Genomic DNA, 25,765 nt, shown 5'->3' with positions numbered 1-25,765 from the left:
TCGTTTCTTTAAAGCATTGATTGGAGGTAAAGATATTCGTCGCAGAGATGGAGTTAATTGTCATAGATTGAGCAACTCATTGGCTTCTGATGCTGTTTTTTGTGTAAGCAACGGTACTGTGAAACCATCAAAACATATAACTCTGGGTATGACTGTCAAAAGTCTTACGAGTAGTCGAAAGATGATAAATATTTTGAATAGACTTGGACATTGTTGCAACTACAATACGTTGGAAGAATTAGAAACTGAAGCTACGATCTCATCCGTAACACGTTCTGAAATTTGTCCTCCTGACATCATTCGAAGTCCGTCATTATGCACAGGTGTAGCATTCGATAATTTCGATAGATACGTTGACACTTTAAATGGAAAAGATACACTGCATGACACCGTAGGGATCATCTACCAAATTGTAAGTGATGATTACGATGTAGAATTAAACCCAAGCAATATAGATAGTAGTTTTGATATGTCACCACCACCAGCAAAAAGAAGACGGACGTTTAACGAAGAAATTCCTGAACTCCCTTCGTATGGAAATCGATTGCAGATATTAGAACATTTAACACCAGTTGAAGACAATGCCTTAACTCGGCCCGTAAACTTACCTTTGATAGAAACAATAGATATGCTATACTTACTTTCACACGTCTTTCATGTGCCAAATACTCCAATGTGGACTGGTTTTTATTGTAAAATCATTGAAGATACTAGCCCCAAACAAAAAGTATCGTATCTTACGCCTATTAATTTTTCACCAACAAATGCAGCGGTGGTTAAACATACACTGGAACAGGCCCAAATCGTTGGAGAAGAATGTAATCAAAGGTACGTGCAAGTTACTTATGATCTGGCAATAGCTAAAATAGCATATAAAATTCAATCAACATCAAAGCCCCAATTTGATAATATCTTCATCCATCTTGGCTCATTCCATTTAATGATGGCTTTCTTCAAAGCTATAGGCGTTTTTATTAATGAATGTGGTCTATCGCATATGATGATTAAGAGCCATATTATTGCTCCTGGCTCAGTAAATGGGATAGTTGAAGGAAAGCATTTTAATCGTTGCAAACGTCTGCATCCGTTGATGGCTCTTGGCTTGCAAATGTTGCATTTTGATACATTTTTAAAGATGGACAAAATGGAATACTATTTTATGAAAGAGCAAGTTTCTGACGATCTCTTACATTACCAGGAGGTTAAAGTTACTTGTACATCTACGACGATAGAATTATCAAATAATGTATTATCGAGACTAATATCTGCTTATGAAAAATTCGTAGCAGAAACAAGACAAGGTAAACATGGGAAAACTGCTCAATTCTATATGATTTACATCAAGCTTGTAAACTATTACATTACCCTATCAAGAAGTATACGAATGGGTGATTTCGAAATGTTTAAGTATGTAATTCCAAAAATAACAAATTTGTTTTTCATTGTAAATCAACCGAATTATGCTCGATGGTGTGTTAAATATTTAGACAGTTTGAATAATGTTGATGAAACACATCCAGGACTCAAAGATGATTTCACAAACGGATGTTTTGGAATAAAAAGAACCGACAAACCATTCTCAAGGATACCAATTGACCTTACACTGGAGCAGACTATAAATGCCGAAGCGGCTAGACGTCTTAGCGGTATTGCACATTTTACCAATTCCATAGCTGCCCGTCAGCGCTGGTCAAAGAGTCACAGCATTAGAGCTGCTTTAATTTCTCACGTTCTCGATGTTTGTGGATTGAGGCAATTACAAGACGTGTCTGCCGATTTACAACCTAATAGAATCAAAATTTACAACAAACAAATCACCGATTTTATAGAAATCTTTCAGAAAAATAACAATCCATTTGATCAAAATTTGGACAAAAATAGTTTGTACAATATTGCTACTGCGAAACCCGCTCCTGAAAATACAGCTGACTTTTTGCTAAATACTGAAAAAAAGGGTGACGATTTGCGAAAGCAGTTTATAAATGAATGCGCTGAAGATCAGGAGAGATTTGACAAACCAATAAAAACAAATCAAGTGCTTAATTTTGCTTGTGCTCCAAAGAAGAAAAAACTAACTCTTGGTAACAAAATTGTTGAGCTAAGAATGCAAAGAGATCTATTCGGTAGAATGTTGGGGATATCTATGAACAACAAGGTTGATATTGAAAAAGTATTAGGATTTCCACTAACACCAGTACCAACATCAATGTGCCATGCCGATGGTAGTATTTGTAAAACGGATAAAGCACAATTAGTCAAAGTATTCGAAAAGAAAGTTAGCAGTGTCAATCAGCAATTGTTATGTTTTGATATCAGTATTTTGTACGGATTCTTCATGTTACACCTTATGAAAGAAATACCACAAACTTTCGATGGCATATCGAAAAAATTCCTCAAAATAATTTCACAGTTTAAATCATCTCGCATTGACATTGTTTTTGATCAGTACTTCAAACCTTCCATAAAAGATTGTGAGCGTTTACGTCGCAGTGAATTAACCAGTACAGTTTTCATCAAACCTAGTCAAATTCGGCCTCATCATTTTGCTGGTGAACTCGGAAACTCGCAGTTCAAGGAAGCTCTTGTAAGGTTTTTTATTGATCATTGGGCAAATGATGACATGTTTCCTTTTATTGGGAATAAAACTATTTACCTGAGTTTTGATAAGTGTTACTCGTATCAGGTTGTAAATAATCAAGTTATTAGAATCGTTGAAGAATCATTATCATGTGAAGAACACGAAGAAGCTGATACTCGTATCATATACCATATTTGCCAGATAAATTTTGACTCTCAAGTTCTTGTACGTTGCTCAGACTCTGATATTCTTATTATACTTCTAGGCAATATGGATCACCTGAATGCACCTTTAAAGCTTTGGATTCAATGGGGAGTAGGAAACCATGAACGTCTAATAAACGTCAGTGAGTTATATCAAGCTCTTGGTATTTCCTTATCAAAAGCTCTACCATGTTTCCACGCAATAACAGGATGTGATTACACCCCAGCTTTCTTCCGGAAAGGTAAACTAAGGCCCTTCAAGTTGCTAGAGAAATCTGTTGAGTACCAGTTGGCATGTCAAGAGATTACAACAGACGATGAGCGTGTACTAGAACGCACATTTGACAGGTTAGAAAACTTTATATGTCACATGTATGGGGTGACTAATCCTTCAAATGTTAACGATGTTCGCTTTTATCTGTTTTCAAAAACTTATGAATCGAAAAAATGTAGTGATAACTTTGAAAAAAAAAATCGAAATTTTGATGCATCGAGCTTACCCCCATGCAAAGCTGAATTATATCAGCATTTATTGCGAGTGCGGTATGTGACAAAAATTTGGAGAAACGCTAATTTAAAAAATCCGTCATCTTTATCGCCGTTAACTTCCGGTTGGGTCATCAATGATGATAAATACGATTTTCTCTGGTTTGCTGGGGAGCAGTTTCCATCATCAGTTGCTGACATCGTTATTGAAAGTGAAGTATTATCCAACGAAAACTCTACGCAAGATGACGATGATTACAATGATTATGATGAGAGCAGTGACGACGATGACGACTATGGAGATACATCACTTTTTTGCGATACAATTATAGAATGAACATACCTATTTTAGTTAAAAATGGATTGTAATTTTTTAAGTATAATATTTATAAGTAGTGAGAACTTTGGCTCTAAATTAAAGTTCTTTTTCCTGTATCTTTTACAAAAATAATGTAATTTAGTTACAATTGGATTTTTATGATTTAAATAAAATCTGTAAATATTCTAATTTTGATACTTATAAGTGACATATTTCTCCTGTTATTAAACAAAATATATATCCAGCTATTTTATATCATTTTGGCACGAATTTAAATAATAATGTTTCATTTTTCTCATATTCAGAGGCATAATGCTGCGCTACTCTACAGCAATAAATCGGTCTGTCTGTCGAGTACGCAACCGAATTCATGTCTGTCAAATTAATTTTGTACTTATTCATATGTAGGTAAAATAATGTTAAAATGACAGACATACTAAAATAGTCTTTTTTTTAATTTTTTTTTTTCGTAAAAAATTGAATCTGGCACGATATTCGCAACAACAAAATTGTCTGGCAATATTAAATTCGTGTTTCGAAAAGTGTTTAGAATTCACTGAAAAAGAAAAGATTCTTACTAAAATGATTTCAAAATCCATATTTTTACTTCTAAAGATGTGATGCGCACTGAAAAACACAACGTTTACCGGCCGCCAGACAACCCGCACGCTGTTCGAAACGTCTTCGGGAAAGATATATTAAAGAACCAGCTTTCCTAAAATTCTTGTTTTTTCGACGTTGCTAGCTCTTGGACTATAAGTAATTTTATAGTGGAGTTTCCCGGAACGGGTAACACCTAGGATGTTAATTTGTGCTCCCCCCCCCCATCCCCCAACTCGCCCAGCAAAAAAAGGTATTGTGATTTATTATTGCAATAAAGGTAATTGATCGCATAACGTTTTTAGTGTAAACAATTGTTAAATTATAACCTTAATAACAAAATGCAAAAATGCAAGCGCGGATGCAAGGGAGAGGCGATAGGGGTGATCCTTTGAGGGACTGTCCACCCGCCACAAATGCAATTTCAGTCCATCTTCGATGAAGTTGGGGAGTAATGGGGATTCTTCAAAAATGTTTCAAAGTTGTAGTCTTAAAAACGCGATTGCATTCTACCGTTATTGACGCAAGGGAAAGTAGTGGGTTCAGAACTCTCTCCGGAAAGTTGAAGTTCATAAAAAAGCAGGTGCACAACTTGAAAATAGTTTTTTTTTTTTCATTTAAAAGGTGGGGGGGGGGGGGGGGTGAGATCATTTTTAAAAATTTTCCCTCAGACATATAGTATATGTAATATATACACACACATACAGTCTGAGTAAAAACTTTAGGGCCAGTATAATTTTCTTTGAAAAAAGGAAAATGAAGTTAAAAGGATTTTAATACTATTGTCTTATTAATTATTAATGTTCATTGGTAAGAAATAACGCAACAGACAGGATTTGTAAAGCATGCACTAACCAGAAAAGCAGTGATTTATTCAAAGTTAGTATTTCAGCTTGAGTAAAAACTTTAAGGCCAATAGTATTTTTAAATAACTGCAAGTACTTATACTGGAATAAATGTCACCTCAGTTAACAAGACTGTGGAAACCCTTCAACTTGCAGTTTCGGGATTAATTTCTTTAAAATTTTTGTCATATTTGTGACGATATCGTAAGGTAAAAACTTAACTGTTCAAGAAAGAGGGCAGATTAAAGCTTTTTCTTCAACAAGGATAAATAGGCGTACTATTGCGAAAAAATAGGAAGATCGAAGACTGACGTCAACATTTTTGTTTGATTTAAACACAATTAGGGTAAAAAGAAAACCCGGGAAAACTTAAAGCTTTGTCCTCGCGTCATGGAAGAAGAGTTTGGAAACTTACATTACTTGAAAAGTACTCAACTAGGAAACTTATTCCGCCGATAGGTTTAAATGTTTGTCAAAAACGATATATAACACAATTAGAAGGTGTGGAAGTTTTATTAATGCTGCAAAGTTGCTTAAACTTCAGTTATTGAAAATACACAATATACAGCGTTTCAACTTTAGCTAGGAAATCATGACCTGGGATAACCAATGAATACAAATAATTTTTTCTAACGAAAAGAAGTAGAGTTTGGATGGACCAAACGGACGGAAGTACTATTGGCATGATTCACGAAAAGAAAAAGAAATATTCTACAAGCGCCAATTAGATGGAGGCTCTGTCAGAACTTGAGAGTGCTTTGCTTGCAATGGTGTGTGTTCAGTTGCGTTTGTTTCAGGTAAAATGAACTCACAAGCATAGCAAAATGTCCTCCCAAGTCATTTTTTACTAAATGCCGAATTTATTGCTGAGGAAAATTGAAAATATCAGCAAAACAATGCATCTATCCATCCGAGTAACAGTGCAAAAAATAGGTTCTAAGTAAACAATGTTGAAACTTTGAAATACCAACTAAGTCTCCAGATCTTAAACCAATAGAGAATTTATTGAGTGACTTAGCAAGAAGAGTTTATGCAAAGAAAAGACATTTTACTTCATCAATAGAGCTGAAATCTACTATCGAAGATGAATGGTAAAAAATACATCCCAAATTTTGTCAAAAACTAGTTTCATTCATGAAAACAAGAATATTTGAAGTAATTTGAAGGAATGACTCCTACACAAGCTTATAAATATTTGAATTTTTGTCCTCATATGCTTTTTTCTATGTTGGCCTTAAAGATTTTACTCAGGTTCAAATATTGATCTGTAATAGTTTCTGGTAATGAAACATTTACAATTAAATTTTTTTTTCTTTTTTACTTGTATTTAAGGTTAATAATTATCACTCATATGACTTTGTGCTCCTAAGATTAAGATGTGTCCAATTTCTCAAAAAAATGCACTGGACTTAAAGTTTTTACTCAGACTGTACAAAAACTAACAGGACCGTTCGGAGGTCAAAACTGGGAGAAGATTTTTGGTTATGTTAAAAAAAGCAACTCTTCGGGGCACTCCCCTGAATTTTTTGGAAATTTATGTCGAAAAACGGGATTATAAAATGCATTTGTGGACGTTAAATAAAGAAATGGGGTTCAGGAAATGTCCTCTATGCGAATAGGCTATTATCAAACGGTAAAAAACACAATGGAATATCCAGAATTTTTGAACTACTAGAATACCGATTTTTTGAGTCGATTTACAACACCCACCCAATATTTCAAAATTGAAGCTCCAAAACGAAATTTTTTACAATCTGAAGATATTAAGGGAAGCGAAATTGCAGCTTTAGAAACACATTTTTCGTCATTTTTTATTGATATTAGAGGGGCGGATTTGGAAAGCCCCTTTCCAGGAACTTTTTGAAATTGAACTCTTAAAAATGCGGTTGTAGGCTATATTTGATAAGGTTTAGGGCCTCTGGCAATTTTTCGAGATTGAAGATTCAAAATCGCTTCTTAGACGATCTTCGGTGCTGTTAGATGGCAAGGTGTTCGGGGCTCTTCCACCTGAATAATCTACAAAATTAAAGACCAGGAAACACACACACAAAATTTGAGACTATCTGTAATAATTTTCGATGGGGGCTGGGGAGGGAGCTTCACGCTCAGCATTGTTTTGTTTTTTTTTTTTTTCAGAAGGGAGGCGGAACGATTTAGCTGACCAAGGGCGGATTCAGAATTTTTTGAAAGGGGGGTCAAGTTTCACTGGTCAGCATGTTATACCGTTTAAAAAATCAGTTAAACAGGGGTGCCAATCCCCCCAAGGGTGATGGTCTATTCCCTCATAGGTTACGACCCCCCTCCACCAGACATTTAGATCAAAACCCTTTCAAATTACCCCCTGCCCCTAAATTTTTCAAAGGCGTAACCTGTGCCATGGATCATATTCTCCCAAATTTTCACGAAAAATCATATTTCTTTGGCAGACAGGCTGGTCACGTTACCGTATTAAATAGTTGGATACATTTACATAAATATTTTATAGCACACAAAGCGTTGTGGTTTGAAGTGGAAGAGTGCTCTGAAAAAACTTTTAAGCTCATTAGAGGTGATTGTTCTTTTGAAAATGAACAAAAAATCTCATAATAGGAGTCCTCCAGAAAACGAACTCAGTCATATCCTTTGGATTATGACGTACTGGGAAGAAAAACCTTACAGAACGAAGCAAAAAAGGAAAAAAAATTAATTCCAGATATTATTTTTTCGGATCTAAAAATTTGAAGTTTTGAATAATAATCATTAAAAAAATCTTGTCACAGGGGGGTCAGCTGACCCTTTGATCCGCCCCGCAAAGAGTCTGCAACTGTTAAAGGTTTTTAACTTAAAGATTTCTTTTGAAAATAATTAAGGTTTTTTCCTAACATTTCTTTTTCTTGCTAAAACAACTTTTCTTTCCCTAAGACATGTTCATTTCTTCCTTTCAGTAGAAAAGAATAACAAGGAAAAAATCAACTCGGCATTCTGGGGTAAGTAGGAGCCCTGAGGACCCCTCCACTGATTGCGCATAAGAATGTATATAAAGACAAGACTGTCTTTGATGATATTAGGGGAATGAGTTGTTCGGCAGCCTACTTCCAGATATTTTTCAAAACTTAAGTAATAAAAACGCTATTGTAAATTATCTTTCGTAATGTTCATGTGCATTTTTTTCAAACAGTTTCATGAAAGCAATTTCAGACGATCTTCGATGATGCTTCGGAAAGAGAGGTTAGGCTCTCCCTTGGAAATTTTGTCGAAATTGAAATTCTAAAGACGTAATTGTAGTATCTCTTTGATGACATTAGGTGTTAGTGAAAGGGTTTGGATTTAGAACTTTCTCTCGAACATTTTTCGTAATTGAAATTTCAAAAACGCAATTTTTGACGATATTCGGTGATGGCAGAGAGGGAAGAGGTTCACCTCGGACATTTTTAAAAAGTAAAATCGTAAATAAAAACACAATCGCAAGTTAGCTTTAACGATAGACGAAAAAATGGTATTCTGAAACTCTCTCCGCAAATTTTTCGAAATTAAAGTCTCAAAAATGCAATTTTTGACGATCTTCGATGATATTAGGAGGATGAAAAAGAGTCGTCCGCGCTAGGAGGACCTCCCCCGCAGCTTTTTTTTTATAACTGAATATCAAAAAACGCAATTTTAGGTGATCTTCGATAATAGTACGGGAAATGGGGTGGGGGGTCAGAGTTCTCATGCGGAAATGTTTCAGAATTGAAGACCTAAACCTTTGTTATTAACATGTGTATAACCAGGATACGGAGTAAAGGTTGAATGATTAAAATCAATCGCTCCTCACATGAAAAATTTCTGTATCCGGTGTTGAGAACAGGCAATTCTCATGATATTGCGCCCCTAAGGAGACGCAGACGCGCCCCACTCTTCGCTGGTTGAGGAACGGTGATTGAAGTTAAAAAAAAAATTGAAATATCTTTCTTTTTCACCCAGTTCTAAAACTGCTCCTAAATTTAGAGGGACACTCATAAGATGCAGATATTGCGCTCCAAAGATTGAGAATCGTTAAATTAACCAAATAAATTTTCCAAGTGTCTCTCTTTCTTTTGTACCCAATTCCAAAACTTTCGCAGTAGATGTATAGATAAACTTATAAGTTGCAGATATTGCTTCTCCCGGGGGCGCTGAGAACCGGTGAATGAACCAAATAAATTTTGGAATTTTTCTTTTGTACCAAATTTTAAAACTTTGTCCCCTAAATTTAGAGCGAAAACTTATAAGTTGCGAATAGTGCGCCCCCTAGAGGGGGAACGGAAGCGGGGCCCACTTCCCACAGGTTGAGAATCGGTGAATGAGACAAATAAATTTTCCAAGTATCTTTCTTTTGAACCTAATTCCAAAACTTCCTCTCTAAACTTCAAAGGAAAACTCATTAGCTGCGGATATTGCGCCCCTTAGGGGAACGCGCCCTACTTCCCACAATTTGAGAACTGGTGACTGACCCAAATAACTTTTCTGAATGTCTTTCCTCTGTACCCAATTTCAAAACTTTCCCCCGGAATTTAGAGGAAAATTTTTAAGTTGCTAATATTGCGCCCCTACGAGGCGCGTGTAAGCGCCCTACTTGCTATTGGTTTAGAACCTGAAAATGAGACAAATAAATTTTCTAAGTATCTTTCTTTCTTTTGTATCTAATACCCCCCCCCCCCCATATTCAGAACGAAAACTCATCAGTTGCGGATATTGCGACTCGAGGGGACCCGCCCTACTCCCCACACATTGAGAACTGGTGAATGAGACAAATAAATTTTTCAACTGTCTTTCGTTCATTCTGTTTGGACTTTAATTATTCGTCCGGGGACGCCTTCGGCGCCCCCTTCCTACTACCGCCCCTGATTTTTTCAGGGAGGGGCAATTGCCCCCATTGCCCCCCCCCCCCTTTGGATCCGCGCCTGGTTGCAGGGGGGCCCAAAATTTATAGATCTGGACCTGAGCATCTACAAAAAATTGTATCATTTTGCTTTTAGTTCCAATGAACATTTGTCATACTTATTTTTCTTCATTCTTATTCATCCACATATGTAAATAATTCTAGTCATTCTATTTACACAATAGAACAGCAAAAAATATTTTGCTAAATATTCCATTTATAATTCCGAATCTAATTTGTGCGACTTTCTGCTTTTGCAATATTTTTCTAAAAAGGCAAAAAATGCATTTGTAGTGGCGCCATCTGTTAGGTTGAAAAACAATATAGCAAGTAAGTTTAAAAGTTGTTTGTTGTTCTTTTCGTGTTGACGTGCTGAAAAAGATGCTCAAAGTATAAGTTGCGCTAACTTATATTCATTCATTACCCTTGCTTCTTCCCTTCTGTATCATACATATTAAATATTAATTAAAACGGCATTTTATCAACATCTAATATTTCTTTATGATTTTTTTATCTCATACTAAATAAGTTCAGCAGTTTTGCATAAGAATAATATCTTAAGTGATTATATAATTTAAAATATAATATCTAATAAAGCAAGTCCGTCGATGCTGGTATTGGGGGTGGGGATAACCCTTTTAGAAATTCATTATTGTTCTTCTCTCGTTTCAAGTATACATACATTTAGTCAGGGCCCGACTAACTAAAACTGAGGCCATAACCCCACAATAATTTAGAGGCAACTTGAAGGCTCTATAACGGAATACAGTGGTTCATTTACAGGTTTGGGGGGCCTGCCAGAATACAATTTTTGGGGTCACTTTGTCTATCACAGAACTATGCAAATCATTTATCATGTGCATTTATGAATTTCCTTCGGGACCTCTCTTAATTGTGATAAGGTAAATTCGCTACTGGCACAAAAATATCCTTTAAGAAAAAAATTTCCAATTAACAAGTCATTATGTTTTATTATTTTAAAAATGCGTGTATTTTTCCATTTAGTTGTAATTATATGCATAATTCTTCAAGTAATTTGGGGCCCCTTAAGAAGAGGGGGCCCCAACCCCTCAGGCCTAGTGAGCCTGTGTGGTAATCAAGCTCTGCATTTAGTAGCATTTTTATTGAGCAATGACGAATTGCATATTACCCTCCCTTGACCAAAGTTGATGTTGCTCTGATTTTTCAGATTACCATGAAAACAGTTGTTTTTGTATTTGTTTAGAGAGCAAAATTTTAACTGTCATAGTTACAAATCGTCTGTGGTTTGATTTTATTCTTATATCTTTCAGGGCTTAATTAGAAGCAGACTTTACATGAAAAAAAGGGGGGAGTCGTGTAAAATTACGTTTTTTCAGGGGAAACACCAATATAGATGAACTTAAACAGTGAAACTTCATCCAAATGCAAAATTTCCAGAAAACTAATTCCCATCATTTAAGATTGTAAGAAATAAATATACAACGTTAGCCGCATCAAGTAATCTGCATGATAAGTGTACTGGTGGATCTCGGACATAAAATTTTTACCTTTGTGACCGCATCCTAATTATCATTTCTTTTCTTATGGATATGCCTTGTATTACCTATTATAGAAAATAAACAGTCAAAATATAATTGGTGCAAATTTCTAAGCTATTTTCCTTTCCATTCCATTTGTAGAAACAAGAAACCCAACAAGTAGGGTCCTATTGCCATTCGTGATTGTAAAAAATATAAATTGAATTAAAAACTTCAAAATTTAAATAGTTTTTTCTTTTTTAATAATTTTTTGGAATTACGCAGAAATTGCTGTATGTAAACTGAAAACGGTAACTTTAAACGTTACTTTTACGAGATAAGCTTGAATAATATTGCATCCCAAAATTTGGAAGCATCAGTGACTTCTTGATGGACAGCCCCTAACTGGAATGTTTAGTCAGTAGCATAACAAGGGTTTGGCAGTAGTGGCTCTCGCAAGGGGGGCGGCATTGCGACTGAAAAAAAAAGAAAAAGAAAATTCTGAAAAAGTGTTTTTTTAATTTAAAAAAATAATCATACAAGTAGAAAAATGCTATTATAAATAAAAACATGCGTATAAAAAAAAACTTTCGGGAAAACAAGCTAGAAAAGAATTTTTTTTTTTTTTTTTAAGTGTAATCCCATGGCGTGAAATTTCATTCCGATTCACAGAGTTAGCTAAAGACTTATACGTGGGTCATTCCATTCGAAATGAGCAAATCAGCTGTGACTGACAGGTCACAGATTTCAATGAAAATTTTTATTTAAGTAAATCATGCAATCTATGAGGGAATGCAAAGTATGAAAGTTTAAAAACTGTTTGTTGCTTTGTTATTGAAATTGGAAGTTGATGCTTACACTAAGCCTAAATTTTCAGAGTTCATTGCAGACAGTTTGTGAATCAATAACTCCGTAAGTTATAAACGTACACTTGAAAAATAAATATTTCCGCATTCTATAAACAAATCTCTATTGGGAAAGAGCAAAGTAAAATTTATTTGGATCTTTGTTTGAATCTGAGATATTAACAAATATTGAAATTTTGCCAATTTACTTCCGATTTCAAATCACTCTTCTAGCCTCTTTTAATGAAAAAATAACAGTAAAAATGATTCAGGTTGAAAAACTATCTATAACTAACTATCTGCTCTAATTTAGTAATTGTTTATGAATTTCTTGATGACGAAATCGTACTTTAAAAAATCGAAAATTACCGAAAATTTCATTTTTTCCTCAATTTTAGATGTTTTTTTAAAGATGAGGGAATGCTCTAAATTTACTCAAGTTTTTTTACATAACATATTGAAGTGTCTTTTAGATGCTACTAAATTTTAATCATTGGAATCTGCGTATTTTTGTTACTAGAGTAACTTGAACTAAAGCAAAATTTCATTAGTTAGTTCTTTTTATTGTAAGTTTAGCAAAACTAACCATTTCTTTCGTGTTTCATTTTCTCAAAAGTATGTTTATGAAGTACTTGCTAAAATGTTCATTTTTTTTAAATCGAAATAAATGTTAGATATACTTGCTTTTGCATCATTGAGTCGTTTATGTAGTTGTTCGAATTCTCGTAATTTCAAATAAGGGGTCAATCCATACAGGTTCCATACAGTATTAACTACTCATTCATGTCCAAATATTTCTAAGTTATAAAACTAAAATAATTATTTTGAAAATTACAATATGTTTTTTCAGTGTAATGTATTATATTGGGAACAATATACGTAATTTAAGAAGGTGCAATGAAGTTTTCACACTTTTTATTTCTGTTTTAGTGTGTGATCGACTAGCTAAATTGCTCAATTTCAAAGACCTGTATCTTTTTTACAAACCAAATTCAAAAAACAATATGTATAACATGTATAGTACTTGAATGGAATATTCAATTGGCCAACAAATTTTATTTTTAATTCCATCCCCTTTTGGTTTACAGGGGTCAAAAAATGTCATTTTTGTCATTTTTCCGATTTTTGAAAGGCTGTAATCTATAAAGAGTGCACAAACACACAGCAACCGGTACATATTCCTTTTAGCATGGTTCCAGTGATTAGTTTTTGCCGTATTTCATTTTGTGTTTCCGTCCCCTACGCGAGTTATCTCCCTTTGAAATGAGTAAAATTTTTACATTTGACCCTGAACTTTAACCTGTTGCAGTTATTTTAATTATTGACTTACAGCTACGTGACTCAGCATGTAAGACTATCAATTTATGCATTTTAACATCAAAGCGTTAAAGTAACCGTCATAAATGTAATTCAAATAGATTTTGGCCAAAATGCAAAGATAAAAAAGTCCCATTTTTGACTACGAAAATCACTTTTGATAACCTCTAAAAAATCAAAGGTACAGTTGAGAGAAAAAAATAAAAGTGGTTTTAAACATCTTTCATATCCAGCTTTTAGAGATATGAATTTCAAAAAAATTAAAAATGGTCGAGCGCACCCATCCGTCGAACCTGTATGGATTGACACAAAGGAGTTAAAATACAACTTCTAAAGTAAGGTATTTCTTTTATGATACTTAGCACATTATTGGGTATCAATTTCATCAAAGCTAATAAATTCCTTAATGATTGAGATTAAAAAATAAAATACTTAATTATGAGAAAATTGAAATATTTTCACTTTTTGAAACTCGGTTAAAAGTTCACTATAATAACTTTGAAAATTTTACTGACATCAGATTAATTTCCCCACGCTTCATAGATTGCAACAACATATGACTTGTATGTTTTTATTAAATAGTTAATAAGATAAGATAAGCCTTCAAAATTGCAACATTTAACATTTATGAAAATTTTCATTTATGAGAACATTTAACATTTTTACATTTAACATTTATGAGAATGCTGTTCAATTTGACCAATTTTCAATCGCATGTAACTATTCAAATAAAAAATTTTAATCAAAAATATTTTAGATATTTTTATATAGGCATAAAAGGAACCTGTATACCAAATTTCATTAAAATCTGTTACCATGCGGCCACCACTTTTTTGCGAATTTTTCTCATTTCGTATGGAATGACCCACGTACAACGCGTGCACAAGGACGGAGAAGGGACACCTGCTGGCCCAGTCAGTGAATGAGGGTGAAATATATGCAGGGAAGGGACGTTGGGGTAAACAATATGGAGAGGGGCCCGTAAAAGTAATTTGTGACGGGCCCCAAACTTTCTGTGCACGTCCCTGGTCAGACTTCGATAAGGTCACCCCTAGGGACTTCGCGTCCCTGGACTACGGGGACAATCCCTATCTATCCTAACCTGGAATCCACACAGTTGGAAAACATGTTTCTGGACGCAATAATTATTTGCCGTCATGTCCCCGATATCTAAATATAAGGTCTTAATGTCTGAAGAACTTTTAAGAAAAGTCGCCAAATTTAGCGAGTATCAGTGATTGAAGGATGACATTTCTGACACGATTTGTAGATGTATGCCGGAGGTGAAATTACATGAACCATTTCTCGCCATGTCTAAAAAAATTGGTGCTTTTCTTACAATTTTGGCAGAATTTGCAACCTTATGTCTCGATAACGAACGGACGAGGGCAAACATTTTTTGTGCCAAAAATATATGTCTCGATGCGTTTTCAATTGCTACCTATTTTGACTCTTTTCATTATAACACTATTCATGTGGTTCCCTGGTAAGAAAAAACATTGTATTTTAGAATAAGACTTGCATTGAAACAGTATTTTTAGTTTTTGGCTGTAAATTTTAGGACTCGACCGATGGTTCAACAATTTAACCATCGGCATCGGCATCGGCGGCCGATGCTAACTTGCAGGAAACATCGGCCCATCGGCCTTAAAAAACTGGATAAGCCGATGGAATTGGCCGATGTTTTTGAAAAAAAAAAAAAAGACCTTTGTTGTACATTTTCATACAAAGTAAAGGAAGTTATTGTTTACTTAATGTTTACTTAAATTGTTTACTTAAATTTCAGTATGAATTTCTATTTTAGTCACCCCTGAAAGAGTTTGAGACTAGGTGTACGTATGTATATCTCAGAAGTCATAACTCAAAAATGGTAAGTTGCAGAAGGCTAAATTTTCGCATGTGGGGTGTGCATACGTTCCAGTTGTGCACTTCTCTTTTTTGTTTTCGATCGGGTGTTCTATAAAACGTATTTACTCATTCTTTGTGGCTATGAATTACTTATTCAATTTAAAACTAATATATCCTCTCAGACTGACGATCATTTGGTGATATATTGCCGGATTGGAGACCATGGAAACAAATATGAGATGGCGAAATCGGTTTTGTTTCATTTTGTTAGATTCCCGTTGAACCGAGGGTAATTCTTCGATATTTGTAATATGAAGCACAGTGTTTTCTGTATCGCTTCGGCGGAGCTACAAGTTCGGGGCCCGTCGAAGTACATTTTGGGGCCCTATTATTTCTCTATCACAGAAGTTGTAAAATATTTATCATAAGCATTTTTGTAATTCCTATGGTGCCCCTATGGTTATGGGGTCTCTCACGCAATTGCAACATTTGCTATATTTTAAAAATCCGCCACTGCACGTCAAAACAAACTCATGTTGCAAGTTTTAAAAGGGTTTTTCTGTTCCATGTTTATGATTATTTTGAACTCGATTCTTTACGACTATTTTTTGTATTTCCGAGAACACTTGCGTGCTCCTCCTCTCAATTTCTGAAATTAAACTCTAGTTGTACTTCTTAGTTGTTTAAAACTAACACCATTCATAAAATTAGAGATTTTTTTTTTTTTTCAAGATTTATCTATTGTTTAGGAAGAATTTACAGCATTAATGTAAGATTGATTAAAGACGGATTGAATGGTGACATAATTCGGAAATCAAAGGAACTTTTGAATTTTTTCTTCGTAAGTGCTGAAGTAGATTCAGAAACTCTTCTGAGGCGTTGGTGGTAGCGGTTCTGTACTAAAAAAATGAGGCCGAAGTTGGGGCCGAAGTTTAATGTTGTGAGTTACTCCAAAATCAGAGGGTGCCCCCCCCCCCCAACCCACGTCGTTTCAAGCATTTCTTAAATATTTAGCGATTATTTATTTTGGTCAAGAAATGTCATTTTGCGCATTTCTTATACTTGTTTCACCTATATTTCGTAATGCGCCATCTTTTTTATATCATTCATATCGTTCGATTTTTTTCGGTTTTAAGTAACTATTTTTATGTATTTATATAAAATCAATCTATAAGTTATTTTCTTTTTCATCATATTTTTAATAATATGTTATAGAAAAGTTTCAAAGATTTTCTATTATGTAATTTTTTAAATTTCAGAAAAATATTAATAAATTGAAAATTTTAATTTGAACTTGTTTGTAGTGCTTCATAAAAGATTAAACAATCAAATTGTTCAATATTACGTGTTCAAACATCAGATCAAGTAATATATGTATTCAGTTATTATCAGTCTTGTTATAGTTTTAAGAACCTCGCTCTTTTCATGGCTATTTCCTTTTTCCGCAAAATGTATGTCACTGTTATAACTTTCATGAAAAATGCAAACTTTTCTGTTCCCCCGAAATCCTCTTCTCCTGGTCGGTGGCGTCCATGTCCTACACACGCTCATACATCACACACACACGCTTATGTGCATACACAAGTCTATGCACACACAAGCCCAGGGGCGGCAAATAGGGGGGTCAAGAGGGGGCAGTCGCACCCCCAAATTTTTTTAATAGAATGATAGAAAACGGTTGAATTCAATTTATGTAAGTCGGAAATCAATGTTCATTTAAAAAAATCTCGCTGGTTCTTAGTAACTTTTTGATGAATCCCGACACATTCCCAGACTAGAAAAAGTGTTTTTCGTTATTTGGATGATGACTTAGATATTCATGAAGTATTTTCCCGCCTTTTCAGAACATAGAAAGCTAATAGAGAACCATGGTTTAGTTTTAACTAAAGAAGACATTTCCTCATATAGGCTAAATATTTCATTACTTGTGTGCCCAGGGTAACGATGGTATGTCCAATATGAGAGGCTCGTGCAAAGTGGTGTGGCTGCAAGGTTTTCACAAAAAAATTCCTTGATATTTTACATTCAATTTTACTCTCATTTTTAAGTGTATATTTATTTAATGAGTCGTCATCACTTTCTTCTGCTAGAAACACGTTTCAGCTGCTCAATGCATTATATCCTTTCATAGAAACTTCTTAAAAATGCATCTGATTACTGAATTAACAAAAACATATCAACAAATACCTTTTATGGGGCTCTATATTATGCAATCTCGGAGTGACACAAGATGCCTCGGAGCGTCAAGAGTTAGGTAAAACCATAAAAAACATTTAACTCCAAAGCGGTGATTTGACGACTGGAAGTATTATTGCAAAACGATTCTTTCAATGGTTAAAAAGCTCATGCCCTTTTGCATGTATGACTTCGTTTGAATTTTTATTCAATTTGTATTGAGGAATGTTTTTGAAAAATGCTTTACTCTATCAAAACATCTTCAATCCGCTACCCTCAATTTTCGGACTATTCAAGCCACAGTTCAAACTGCAAATGATCTGTGCACCATACTACCCTAGTTCAATCTACAATTGAATCTGAAAATAAATTTTACATTTCAATCAAACGTGAGGCTTTTCAAAAAAAATTCTTCCTCCGAACCATATTTAAAAAGACGCAAAAAAAAAGTGACAAAAATCCACATGATGATGTGAAGTTAAACATTGATTTTTTAACATTTTGTATGAAGTAATAGATTCAGTTTCGAATGAAATTTACACAAGATTTGCTGATAATTATTTTTCTGTATAGCTGGTTCTATATGAGTAAAATTGTTAGCATGGGGCAAGAAAAATTACAAGCAAAATACCGACAAGACCGGTTACCACATCCACAGATTGCATTTTCGTCATTGTTATTGACTCATCAGTCTGAAATAGTAAATAACAGAGCAGGAGGCAGATGATATCTCAATGAAGCTGAGATGGCCGACGAGACTACATTATTCAATGATGAAAAATTAAGTCCCTCACAATTTTTGAAGTTGCATGGGGGATTTTGAAGAGCCCGATATAAAAAGTGTTTTCATTCTTAACTTTATTGCTTCAATTATTTTTTAACTATTCTAATAAGCTAAGCTAGTAGAGAAAGACTTTTTTATGTCTCAGGAGGTTAGAGAATTATTTTCGAAGTGCAATGGGCAAAAAATTCAAACGAAGTCATACATGCTAAAGGGCATGAGCTTTTTCACCCTCTTTTCTATTTAACTGTATGGTGTATGTATAACTGGCAAAACAGCACGACACTGAGCAGATAGATTAGTAACACGATTCCCTGCTCTTCCGAATTCCAAAAATCATGTATTAAAATTTTTCTAAAAGGTATAAAAACTTCAGTATTGAGATGTTTTGTATGATAACTTATTAGAAAATGAATTAACATTTTAATTGTTTCTAAACACTAATTTTTATTCATATTAAACCGGTTTTATGACCACTTCCTGTTAGCTAATGTTTGTTTGGGACCACACTGTGGTAATACACATTTAAGAAACTCGACCCCCCAAATGAAATGCTGAAATGCCGCCCCTGCACAAGCCTACACATGCGCAAGCGCCTACACAGAGAGAGAGACAAACACGCCTACGTGTATGTACAGGTTTACGCACACACAAGCCTACACATGCATGCGCGCCTACACATACACACACAACTATACACATAATCGCCCAGGAGAAGTGGCAGGTTTAAGGGGACAGGAGCAGTTTCTAGAAACAGTAACTCCAATGAGTAGGTTCCTGTCTCAACACGCGATTGCGAAAAACATAATTTGAATTAAAAATATCAAAATTCAAATTAATTTTTTTACTCTTTTTTGCCAACGGCATCGGCCATCGGCCATCGGCCATCTTTGAACAATCGGCATCGGCCCATCGGCCAAAAATTGCCATCGGTCGAGCCCTAGTAAATTTGCGCTTTCAAAAACAAAAGTGGAATTTATTCGTTTTTTTTTTCTATGGGGGCAAAGTGAAAAATAGAATATTTTTCTAATAAAATATTTTTTATTCAATTATCGAAAATATTTTTGATCAAATCAATCAGTAAATAGTAGGTTTAATGAATAAATAAAAAGATACTGAAACAATAAAGTGAAAATTAAATTAGTTAATTAATTAGTGTATGAAGAAAAATAAATGAACAAGTAAAAGAGTGAATGAATGGGAAAATTAAATAAATGAATGAATAAATAAGAGTATTACTAAATGGAGGAATGTAAATGAATGAATTAATAAATGAATATATAAGTGATTTAGTAAATTGTTGAGCGAATAAACGTAATGAACTATTTCACTTTGCCCCGCATGTACTGGACTGATTGTAGAAAATATTTAAAATACAAATAAGCTTAATATGAACTAAATAAATACTAAACAGAGTATTAGAAAGTCTCAATAAATACTTAAAATGTTAATAACAAGAACTTTATCATTTTATAATAATAAAAATAATTTTTGACTTGCAACAAAAAATATTACAATATGAATTGCACCTCACTTGTTGCTGTAAATCATTTCAGCTGCAAGACTCGGCCGCATTTAAGTAGCGGGTTTTTAGGTTTAGAACTCCTCCGAATGTTTTTAAAATTATTTCAAAAAAAAAAAAAAAGCTTTTTATTATACTATGTATTCTTTTGCTGAAAAAATTAAAATTGCTATTTTAGTGTTTATTTGATTATTTATGTTTCAATTTCCCTTAAAAAATGAAACTATGATTATTGAAGAATCGTACCATAATAAATATTTATTGAAAATATTTTATCGTTTCAATATTTCCATTTTAATTTCATTTTATCCCTCATTTCTCTACGACTGCAGTTCTTTTTTTATTCAAAGTGAAGGTGTCGAAAATTAATTTTCCTCAAAAAGCTTTCTTGTAAAATTTTAAAATGAAATTTTATTCAGTTTAGGTTTTTTCTGTTTTCGAACGCTATGACGAAGTTAAATGAAATTAATTGTAAAAATAATGAGGAAGAAAACAACGTTCAAGCAAATAATTTTATTTTAAAATATCTATGTATAAAAAAACAATACAGAAATTATAAAATTACATAAACATCACAAATCCGCCAGCGGATAAAAAATTTAACCCTTTAAGAACCATGCATAGATGTTTCTTCAAAGTTCAAGATTTTTTTTTAATATACGTTATCAAATACAAAAAATTTATAGATTATATTTTCATCAGAATCTTAATATTCAAAAAATAATAATAATTATCTTTGTAATTTTTTAAAATTATTTTTAAAAAATACACTAATTTTATTTTGAAAACATAGCAAATGAAATACATAGATTGAAAACATCGCATTCATACTGTCATGTTCCTCATTTTATACAAGATTTATTTTCAATTGAAGATTAAATTAAGTAATGTCATAAATATCGCAAATATTTCCGAGTGGAATAATAAATTGACCAAACTTTGGAAAAATGTAGTTTTGCATCTCTAATGGACTATATTTGATGTGTACAGTTTGACCACCAATGATCTTGAAGGACAAGCATCCGGTTTAAAAGCGGAAATAGACGGATCTATTAGTTTTCATGGGTGTTAGTTTGTTCGTTGCGGATGTGCGCTTTTGCCTCTTAATTATTTAGACGCAGTTTTGTAAAAATGACAATTTGTTCTCGCAATAATCTTTTAAATATAAATTATATTCCATATATATTCTCACCACGATAAATAATTGATTAATTTTTTTACAACATGATTTTGAACTTATCATTTTGCTTTAACACTCCCAGACGGAATGAAAATATTTTCTTTTCTTTTTATTGTTTCCACAGAAGCACTTTTTATACCCCTCATTTTCAACTTAGAGAATGCAATAAACTAATAAAGCCCTAGTGACATTAAATAAACGCGTGCATCGAAATCCCATCGCTATTTTCCCTTCTCCCCAACTAGATTCATTCAGATGGAATCGTCTTTGGCCGCTTTCCAGATTCCACGTCTTTCGTGGTTAGACTCTACGTCCCATCCATTTACACAGTCTACTGAATTACAATTCTTGAAAAACTTGACATACATGTTATTTACTTCACTATTCATGTTATTAACTTTACGTTTCATGCGCAAAAAAAAAGTCTCTACGCTACAGTCAAGCTTATAATCTTCTAAGTGTGAAACAATTCATTTATTTTTCACTCACATTTTTCAAAACTGCACTAAGGGCGGATACTGGAAAAGCTTTTGGAGAGGCATCGGAGAGTAACAAAAGGGGGTTTCCCTCCCCCTTCATAATAGTACTCTTAAAAGTTAGTTCAACTGCAGTGGACGCCGGTTAATTGAGTCAGTGATTCATTGAATCAACCGCTTAAATGGATCAAATCGTCAAAAACAGAACAAAATCCAGCTTTATTGAATTTAACCGCTTTATTTAATCAGCTGCTTTATGGAATCAAAACTGTTTAGAACAAAAGTGCGGCGGCCATTGTACTTCGAAGTACAGAAATGTTGTGGACTTAGTTATGTCAAATGGGAAAGTTAACTATCTTAGGTCCGTTAAATATTAAACCCTATGCATAAATTTACCCAAATGTTACAGTTATGAGCTGTGTTAATTGGAATCATTGTCATAATGTTTATAACGCGAAAAATAATTAAACATACCAATAGACTCATGTTCAGTTTTTATATGATTGTCTAAAATGTTTCTTAGCTATATTTTTTCCCATGGGGAAAAAAACAATTTAGCTATATTTTTCCCTATGGGAGAAAGCGTTAGAATGTTGAGAATAAGCATATAGTTAGTATTATAATGGTATATAAATTTAAAATATTTAATGGGATAGTTAAATTAATTTATCCTTTAAGGAGAGACTCGTGCCCCCCCCCCATCCTAAAATGCGCTACGAGTGCATTTTTAAATCATTTTGACATAATTATCATTTTTGAGATTAGTCCATATTTTTCATTCAAACAGTTTTAATTAATGTAGCCTTTGTAAAGTGAAATCAGTAACGTTTCAGATTTTTGCAATATAAATTTAAAAATACTAAATAAAATCACATGTATTTTATTCAGCATCAATTATTCATACCTTATAAGTACACGAATAGTGTAACAAAGAAAAAGTTGAAGTAGATAGCAATCAAAAGAGCATGTTGAGACAGTGTTTGAAGAAAAAAATATCTGCCCTTCTGTCCTCGAGAAATTGAAGATACCATTCGGTTTCACCGTCTGCATGTGGTAGGACATCCATTTGCAAAGCCTGTGAAAGGTGCCTTCCATTACTCACCGAAACTATCTAAATTTGGCGAGTTTTCTCAAAATTTCGGCAGACTTTAAGCCCTCATATTTCGAAAAAGGGGCACGAGGGCAAAAAATTTATGCGTCCAGAAATATGCTCTATTATGCTCTTTCGATTGCTACTTCTTTTTTTTCTCATCATTACATTATCATCCTGGAACATGCAATATTCTCTTTTCTAAATAAAAAAGAAAAATATGTTTGAACCTCTCATAAATTATGTCTATAAAAGCAATTGATACAGTGAAACCTGTGTAAGTTGACCACTTACGGTGCAGTACTTTGGTGGTTAACTTAGACAGGTGGTCAACTTATAAAGGGGGTAATGATTTTTTTTTTTGTAATTGTTGCACCATAACACCTTTTGTAATTCTTGCAATTGACACCTACTCTTTCTGTTTAACTCACTTTCATTGTTTAGCATTACTTTGAAACAATAATTTAAGATGTTATTCAAATATTTTTAGAGATTATTTTCCCAGAATGACGTATAATGTGTCGTGCAAATTTAAAATTTCAGAAAATTGATTTAAAAAAAAAAAGCCTTATTGTTTATGAAAAGTTACTCATTTTATATTAATAGTTCCTAAAATTTTATAGCTAATCAAAAATTACAATTTTTTCGCTTAACAACAGAAGAAAAACAAGGGTTCTTAGTAGTTTTCCCATGTGGTTAAACTCAAAAGGAGGTTTAGTTATGCTGCTGTTTCATTTAGTTGGTAAAATGCTGGTCTGACATCAAAAATATTCTTGGAAAGCTTTAAAAAAAAAATGCTAAGTAAAATTTAAAATAATAAACCAAGTGGTCAACTTACAAAGGGTTTTTTACAATACTCCAAACCAAACTTGGTGTTCATTAGTGGTCAAGATAGACAGGTGGTCAAGATGGAGAGGTGGTCAAGTTGCAGATGTTTTCCTTCATTATATAAGATAGGACTAATTCCGTTCCTGACAAAAGCGGTCAACATAGATAGGTGGTCAACTTAACAGGTTTTACTGTACTTGATTACACACCATTAAATGGAGAATCGATTTAAAAAAAAAATGAATAGTTGGAGAAAATTATTAAAGTTAGTAAAAAAAATTCCGAAGCCTCGATTGGACCATTTTTGGGATATTTCCAACTTTTATTGAAGAAACTGATGGAAAGATTACGCTTTGTGCCACTCTAATCGTATGACTTTTTGCTGCTCCCTACAACTTCATAATACGACACTAATCAAAAATAGGAATAGGTGGATTAGAGGGCCTCTATTACTTATTACTTATTGTTCGTGGAATTATTATCTCTTTTCATGTTAGAAGTACATACTTTCTAGATAAAATATTCCAATGCATCTAATGCGTTAAATGCACAAGCAACAATCTCACTTAGTTCTTTTATGTCATGCTTCCCAAGTTATCCATTGCATTTATTGACTTCAGACAATTCTGGTTTCATATTCGTCAAATTATAATCAACAATTATAATTAGTACAGAGCTATCAATCATACCTACAGTTAAAAGGACATCCTTAGCGAATCGCACATTTAGAAGCCTGCTTCTATGTTGTAATTATGAACCCAAACAAAAGGTTCATTAGGAATAAAGTTCTACCTTAAACTAAATTAACCGCACAGTCATTAAAATGAAAAAGTTGCACAACTTCTGATATATTCTATATTTCACACAGTCATGTAATCGTCAGGACTTGGTGGTTCTGGATTGACTATTTCATTTCGACGGCGAAATTTAAACAGTTTTCTGAACTTGATGTCTCGTGGTTTCGTAACATTCCGATGATTCGTCCCGAAGTTACGATTTGCAGAACTGATGAAACGATTGGTTGACTTGTGCTCTTCGGGCTGCTTCACCACGGTGTCAATTTTTTGTTTCATTTCGGACGACTTCACTTCTGAAAACGAATTGTGTCTTCTCCCACTGCTGATTGTTTCTTGATGGACAAGTTCCGCATCTTTGATCTTCTCCAGTTGAGTAGAAGACGAAGAAAAGGTTCGATTGATGAAGTTTCCGATTGTGGAACTACGTCGAGGAGTCATCGTGTTGGCCTTCACCACATTTACGTCACTGGGGAACGAGAAATTTTCTTCGCTCAAATGAATGTTTCGTGACTTGATGCTCGGACTCGATATCCCGGAATCCAAAGAATCCGAATTTTCGGAATCGCAATCAGATGTCCAGCGTCTGACTGCCAGTTCGTCGATGACATTTTGTGACAAATGATCGGAACTGCAAACAGAGTCGTAGCAATAGATCTGTCTTGCTGCAAAATCCAAGTTTTCGTATTCTGGTTCGTTGCAGAAGCGCAGTTCCGGGAGACTCCTGGTTCGGGAGCAGGGTGAATGGTGGGATTGTGCTTTGTTGTCACAATCCGCCTCCACTTGGACCACGACAGGCTGTGCCCTCGAGATGATGCCTCCACTCTCTCTCATGTACTCATCCAAAGCAACGGAGTATCTTTTGCCCGGAGGAGGTACTGCCTTTGATCTTCTGCCACAAGACACGGATCGTCCTTTATGGCAACACTTACGTTCATTTGAATCTATATGCGATAGAATGTACTTAAGAGACTGGATCTGAAGAGATTGGAACTGAATGTACTGATCTTTTTCACTCAAAAGGGCTTCTATATGCTTCTGTTCTCTTTGTAGCTGAGCTTCGACGAAAAAGAGGCGAGAATCGAGCTCCCTCGTCAGACGATCACGTTGAGCTTTGAGATCCTTGATCACTTGGCTCTGCCACTGGATTTTCTGTCGTAAATCCAACATCATTCGGTTGTTCTGGACTCGATGCGAAGATTTGTATTCCTCCTGCGAGTTTAAAGGTCTCTCCTTCTGCGTCTGGAGGTCCAAAATAACTTTCTCACAAGTCATCTGTAATGAAAAATTCAAACATAAGTTTCTGTCAACAAAAAACCTACTAGGTTTTTAGTGTTCAATATTGTTGCTGAAGAATTATTATTATTTTTTTCATACATTACAGTTATAACCAGGGCCTGATCAACACACGGTCCTGCAGGTTTGTAAACCTGGATACCACCATTTTAGGGGTATCAGAATAGGGAAATTTTTTATTTCTTCCCCTTTTTTGGAAACTTC

General features: G+C 34.1%; 1 protein-coding gene across 1 annotated transcript; it reads right to left on the bottom strand.

The window, feature by feature from the left end:
• Positions 1-24,331: 24,331 nt before the first annotated feature.
• Positions 24,332-25,540, bottom strand: LOC129216713 (uncharacterized). The gene has a single exon (XM_054850930.1). The coding sequence runs from the start codon at positions 25,538-25,540 to the stop codon at positions 24,332-24,334; it is 1,209 nt and encodes a 402-aa protein (XP_054706905.1).
• Between the last annotated feature and the right edge of the window lie 225 nt (positions 25,541-25,765).

Source organism: Uloborus diversus, chromosome 2 (assembly GCF_026930045.1).
Source record: "Uloborus diversus isolate 005 chromosome 2, Udiv.v.3.1, whole genome shotgun sequence".
NCBI lineage: Eukaryota > Metazoa > Arthropoda > Arachnida > Araneae > Uloboridae > Uloborus > Uloborus diversus.
The sequence above is the reverse complement of the archived record's forward strand: the minus strand, read 5'-3'. Positions and strand labels throughout refer to the sequence as shown.

Coding starts and splice junctions, on each gene's coding strand:
- LOC129216713 (XM_054850930.1), bottom strand. CDS start 25,540: ATGACTTGTGAGAAAGTTATTTTGGACCTCCAGACGCAGAAGGAGAGA.